The following is a 6915-nucleotide window of genomic DNA, read 5'->3' on the forward strand; positions in this document are numbered from 1 at the left end:
ACAAATTCACAGTTACTCCATTTTGAAAGGAAGTCCGTCATACAAAGACTCAGGGAGGATTTATCTCTACAGGGTTGCTTGCAGTGAATTTCTTCACATCACAAGATACAAAAATGTGTGTTGTGTGTTTGGGGTAGGTGACACATATGCTGTGTATATGTGAATAAAATATACAAAAGACCAGGTAAAATGCTATCGAATAATATCAAGGATCAATAATACTATAGTTGTGTTTTGTAATGATTTTTCCTACAGGGTTCCCACTTGATTCCTAAAGTATGGACACTTAGGCTGGACAAACTGCGTTCATTTCAACAGATTAACAATGTTAACAAATAAGGTAAAGCCTATCTCCAGGGCTCTGTGGTACTGAACGCAGCATTTATATTACAAATTGGATATAAAATCAAGTCAAAATTTGTTTAGCCATTTTGACTACTAGACTGGTAGAATTATTTTATACCTGAAACAACAGATAAAAAAAAAAAAGAAATTTGTTGCAGGAACCCTGTTCAAAGGTGAAGAAGGTACTAGAATTTCTACTCTAGGAAAAAAAACAGCATGCAGACATCATGGACAGTCTAGCAGCACCACCCAGCATCATACGATGGAACTGCAGCACAATGGTTAACAGATGGGACAGACAGGCAGAGCTGGAGAAGGTGAGCCTACCCTGGAAGAGATAGTCCTCTGTGTGCTGGTCAGGGTTCTCTGTGTTCCCCACGATGTCGAAGGGAGACCTCCCCGCAAGCATCTCGAACAGAAGCACACCCAGAGCCCACCAGTCAACACTCGAGCCTGCAGGATACAAATCAGACAAACATCGTTATTTCACATTTTTATTTTAGGCCACACCAATTTAATTTCTTGGTTCACGGATTCGCTCGCTCCTATTTTTTGGAAAAAAAAATAAAAATAAAAATTACCACTCAGCAAATTTTCACCATTAATGAAACCATTCACCAACTTTCTGGTGTAGCAAACATAAAGACTGACATTACTTTTGTAATTTTCAACGAACAGGTGCTGTTACTGTACAGTAATAGTGTTTTTGTACTTTTTTCAAGCTGAAAACTTTTTTTCTTTATTTTTGGGATTAGCCCTTACCTTTACCCCAACCATTTTACAATTTTTATTTTCATTTTTATTTTGCCCTCTCGCTCCATATTTTTTATGGAAAAATCCGTGAACCAAGAAATTAAATTGGTGTGGCCTTATATATAACCAATAAACATCAGCAATACTGCCCTGAGTAGGGGTATGCCCTGTGCGTGAACCATTCTGTCTGGAGTTGATGATAAACTACAAATCACCTGAATGTAGGCCTGCCGACCTCCTGTTCCCGTATTAGCCACAAAGTGATTTACATCATTCATCCGTACTCCAGGAAGAGTAGTGACATATCAGTCAGTAATGAAGATCCAAATTAAACCAAGCCAAACCAATGCAGGGTTCGAAATACACATACTTAACTTGCAATTTGCACATAATTTTCGAGATTTGCACGTAAAAATATTCTGAACTTGCAATCTTGCATGTTGAAAATACCTGGCTGTAAAAAATACTCAGACAGAACGACATATGGACCTCTGTCGTTTTCCTTCCTTGTTTTTGCCAGTAATTTTCTCCGGTATAACTTCACTAGATGTAATGAAAATTTGCCGACTCAAGCTAGCGACCCTCGTCGCGATCACCACCTAGTTGTATTTTGCATGTAAATTTTTCTAATTGCACAGAAAATTTTTGCCAACTTGCAATTTTGCATGTAGCAAAAAAAAAAGTATTTCGATCCCTGCAATGGCACAATGGTTTGGGCACACCAAATTTAATTTTTCATAATTCTACCTGGCACAACGTTGTATAATATAATTCCTTACCATAGTCCTCCCCCCTGAGTATTTCTGGTGTAGTTTGGTACAGAAAAATGCCTTACCATAGTCCTCCCCCCTGAGTATTTCTGGAGCGATGTAGTTCGGGGTTCCACAGAAGGTACTGGTCGTGTCACCTGGGTGGAGACCCTCCTGCAGAAACAGAAAAAAGTGTTTCGTAAAACTTACAAAAATCAAGTTCTACTGCTGCAATACTATTAAAAGCCACTAGGGGGCCCAGTGACAAAGATACAAGTTATTTTACCTTGCACATACTACAGTTCTACTGCAGTACCATAGAATGGTGGTAGGGGGCACTGTGACAAAGATACATGTGTCACCTTGCACACACTGTAGACGGGTAGCTTGACGTGGCCATGAGAAAAACGTCCTTCAGTACCATAGACAGCCACTAGGGGGCCCAGTGGAAAGATACAATCATGTCATGTTACCTTGCACATGCTGCAGTTGGTGAGCTTGACGTGGCTGTTAGTTAAAGTCTCGCATCCAGAAACAAAACTATGCAGTTCTACAGTAACTGCAGTTTCACAGATAACTTCATAATTCTTGACAAAACTATGCAGTTCTACAGTAACTGCAGTACCACAGAAAACTTCATAATTCTTGACAAAACTATGCAGTTCTACAGTAACTGCAGTACCACAGAAAACTGCTAGGATGCCCAGTGATAAAGACACATGTTGTGTTACCTTGCACATGCCGTAGTCGGTGAACTTGACAGTTAAAGTCCTTCTCGCATCCAGAAACAAAACTATGATTCTCTTCTCCACAAGTTCCGAAGAGAACTCCATTTCCTGTCTACTCACAGATAACACAGACACGATATGTGGGGTAGGGTAGCGGCGTCACCATCACGTTCTACAGTAACTGCCGTACCACAGAAATCTGCTAGGGGGCCTACTGATGTTGTGTTACCTTGCATATGCCGTAGTTGGTGAGCTTGACGTGGCTGTTAGTTTAAGTCCTTCTTGCATCCAGAAACAAAACTATGCAGTTCTACAGTAACTGCAGTTTCACAGAAAACTCCATAATTCTTTACAAAAATATGAAGTTCTACAGTAACTACAGTACCACAGAAATCTGCTAGGGTGCCCAGGGATAAACACACATGTTGTGTTACCTTGCACATGTCGTAGTCGGTGAGCTTGACTATGCAGTTCTACAGTAACTGCAGTGCCAGAGAAAACTGCTGGAGGGCGTTACCATGCACATGCCGTAGTCGGTGAGCTTGACTATGCAGTTCTACAGTAACTGCAGTGCCAGAGAAAACTGCTAGAGGGCGTTACCTTGCACATGCCGTAGTCAGTGAGCTTGACTATGCAGTTCTACAGTAACTGCAGTGCCAGAGAAAACTGCTGGAGGGCGTTACCATGCACATGCCGTAGTCGGTGAGCTTGACTATGCAGTTCTACAGTAACTGCAGTGACAGAGAAAACTGCTGGAGGGCGTTACCATGCACATGCCGTAGTCGGTGAGCTTGACTATGCAGTTCTACAGTAACTGCAGTGCCAGAGTAACCTGCTAGAGGGCGTTACCTTGCACATGCAGTAGTCAGTGAGCTTGACTATGCAGTTCTACAGTAACTGCAGTGCCAGAGAAAACTGCTAGAGGGCGTTACCTTGCACATGCCGTAGTCGGTGAGCTTGACGTGGCTGTAAGTTAAAGTCCTTCTCGCATCCAGAAACAAAACTATGAAGTTCTACAGTAACTGCCGTACCACAGAAAACTGCTAGGGGGCCTACTGATAAAGACACGTTGCGTTACCTTGCACATGCCGTAGTCGGTGAGCTTGACTATGCAGTTCTACAGTAACTGCAGTGACAGAGAAAACTGCTAGAGGGCGTTACCTTGCACATGCCGTAGTCGGTGAGCTTGACTATGCAGTTCTACAGTAACTGCAGTACCAGAGAAAACTGCTAGAGGGCGTTACCTTGCACATGCCATAGTCAGTGAGCTTGACGTGTCCATCAGAGTCCAGCAGCACGTTGTCCAGCTTCAGGTCCCGATAGACGATCCCTCGCTCGTGCAGGAAGTTTAAGGCACAGGAGATCTCGGCTGCGTAAAACCTTCAAGACAAAATCATATGAGATCGATAAACATTTAATACATGTAACGCCAGTTTACCTTTATTCGCGGGGTAACCTAACTCCGTTGTACCTAAAAAGCAGGATATCTAGGGGTATCACGTAGATGGACAGTGGTTTCAAATTGCATTTTGTTCAACATAATGTAGTTTGAGACCACCGTCAGTGGACTTGATATCCCGAAATACCCTGGTATTGACTACAACGGATAAAGGTTACCCTGCGAATAAAGGTGAACCAGCGTTATAAAGAAAGACCTGTGCAAACCCAAAAACTTACATAAGCCACATAGATTTGATTACAAGGATGACGTCCTCTGGGAACCCCAAAACTGATGCAAATAAAAAAGTTTGGCCCCCAAAGGTTGCTTTTATGATGAAATCGAAGTGGTAAAAAAAGTTTGGCCAGAAAAAAAAGTTGTTTTTATTATGAAATCTAAGTGGTCAGGAAGGTTGAACAAATGACTGAGCAGAGCACACAGGGTATGGTATACACAATCTTCTTTGACCTTGGAATTGACGTCTGCAATGTATGACATCGGTATATTATGTTTTCTCATAGATCTGTTATAAATTAACGGCACTCATTTTGCACTTGCTTTGAATGATTCACAGCATGGTTGAACACTTTTTGTTGTTGTTTGGAAACCGCTGAAAATCAGTGGATCATTGACATCAGGGATAAACAAGTCCACTAGCCCTATTGTCCAGGGCAAGTGAAAGTGCTGTTCGGGCAAGTGCATGTCCTACCCCACTTGTCTGATCGGGCAAGTAAGATTTTTCCATTGATTTTAGTGCAATTTTGATATACTTGTTACATTTTACTGTCATGACATCAAGCAATGGTCAACAGAGAATTCCATTGCTGGAAGTGAAAATGCATATACTAGTAACTGTTACAGTGACATTTGAATTTTGGGCAAGTGAAAAATTGGTTCGGGCAAGTACATTTTTTATGTGCTTGCCCGATAGGACAAGTGGATTTTAGAAAACTTGTTCAACCCTGGTTTGGAAACCGCCGAAAATCAGTGGACCATTGACATGGCAGGAACCCAGTACCTCTGTGTTCTGAGTTAAACATGCTGCTGTTGCAATATGCAATAGGGTTGGACAAGTTTTCTAAAATTCACTTGTTCTATCGGGCAAGTACATAAAAAATTTACTTGCCCGAACTATCTTTTCACTTGCCCCAAATTTAAATGACATTTCTCTACATATTTTCACTTCTAGCAATGTACTTCTGGTTTTATTTACTCAATTTTTCTGTGTTGACCGATGCTTCATGCCATGACTGTGATTGTCTGTGAAAAGTAACAAGTATATCAAAATCTCACTCATGGAAAAATCTTACTTGCCCGATCGGGCAAGTGGGATAGGACATGCACTTGCCCGATCAGCATTTTCACTTGCCCAGGACAATACACCTTTCTCACGCGGCGGCCATGATAGATCGAAGAAGAGGTCAATGAGGCATACAGACAAAACTTATTTCTAAAATCAGGTCCCATTTAGTTTTCCCCCAAACCACACAAATTTTCATGATATAAGATAGAATAATAAATATTACAAGAAGTGTTATGCACCGAAAGATGTAACAATTTAGAGTAGTGTAGACTGACCCCATAGTCCCTTAAGAGATGCAAAATAAAAACATAATAATGCAAATTTTTAACGAATTTGCAGCCATTCACTTATTGGTCGAATTCCTAATTGGCAGGCTACCATTGGTCGAACTGCTAATTATGATGGACAGCCTTTTGTTTGCCACATTGAACTCGTTTTAGATCTGTCATGGCCGCCGCGTGAGAAAGGTGTATAGGGCTAGTGGACTTGTCCAACCCTGTGCAATCCTATGAAGAAAGAGTAACATACACACAGAAGAAGCCAAACTGTTGAACATACCTAGCGTGATCTTCTGGAAGTTTCCTTTGCCTTTGCATGTGGAACATCAGGTCTCCTCCATTCACAAACTCGATCACGAAAAACAGCCTGAAACAACAACAACAACAACATTAAAAACAACAACATCAGGTCTCCCCCATTCACAAACTCGATCACGAAAAACAGCCTGAAACAACAACAACAACAACATTAAAAACAACAACATCAGGTCTCCTCCATTCACAAACTCGATCACGAAAAACAGCCTGAAACAACAACAACAAAATCAACAACAAAAACAAAAACATCATCAACAACAACATCAGGTCTCCTCCATTCACAAACTCGATCACGAAAAACAGCCTGAAACAACAACAACAAAATCAACAACAAAAACAAAAACAACAACATCATCAACAACAACATCAGGTCTCCTCCATTCACAAACTCGATCACGAAAAACAGCCTGAAACAACAACAACAAAATCAACAACAAAAACAAAAACAACAACATCATCAACAACAACATCAGGTCTCCTCCGTTCACAAACTCGATCACGAAAAACAGCCTGAAACAACGACAACATCAACAACAAAAACAACAACATCATCAACAACAACATCAGGTCTCCTCCGTTCACAAACTCAATCATGAAAAACAGCATGAAAGAACAACAACAACATCTGATTCATCAACATCAACATCAACAAAAACAACATCAGGTCTCCTCCGTTCACAAATTCGATCAGAAAAAAAACCCTGAAAAAATCGTAACAAAAGCAATTATTTGGGCTGGGAATAAAACCTTGCAGGATAGCACAGCTACATTTTTAGTTGTTTTTACTTTTGTGTATCTATTCATTCATGAATATAACCATTGGGTTTGCTTAGTACTGTACTGAGTGTTACCACATACATTGTACTGTAAATGCAGAAATGTTCGCGCTGGATTAATGTTCGCGGTTTTTGCGGCGACCACTTCACCGCGAACTCAAAACCACCGCGAACATTTTTCGATTATTGTATTAGACTGCAGTCTATGGTGTTACCGCGAACTTAAA

General features: G+C 40.9%; 1 protein-coding gene across 1 annotated transcript in view; it reads right to left on the reverse strand.

Moving 5' to 3' along the window:
- Nucleotides 1-5961, reverse strand: part of LOC118430289 (protein kinase C iota type-like) — a gene marked incomplete at its 5' end in the record, with an annotated part of 41831 nt that extends 35870 nt beyond the window's left edge. The window contains 4 exon segments of the mRNA XM_035841020.1: nucleotides 673-798; nucleotides 1934-2021; nucleotides 3820-3955; nucleotides 5875-5961. Of these exon segments, the coding sequence (XP_035696913.1) occupies nucleotides 673-798; nucleotides 1934-2021; nucleotides 3820-3955; nucleotides 5875-5961 (437 nt within the window).
- Between the last annotated feature and the right edge of the window lie 954 nt (nucleotides 5962-6915).

This window comes from Branchiostoma floridae, chromosome 14, assembly GCF_000003815.2.
Source record: "Branchiostoma floridae strain S238N-H82 chromosome 14, Bfl_VNyyK, whole genome shotgun sequence".
Taxonomy (NCBI): domain Eukaryota; kingdom Metazoa; phylum Chordata; class Leptocardii; order Amphioxiformes; family Branchiostomatidae; genus Branchiostoma; species Branchiostoma floridae.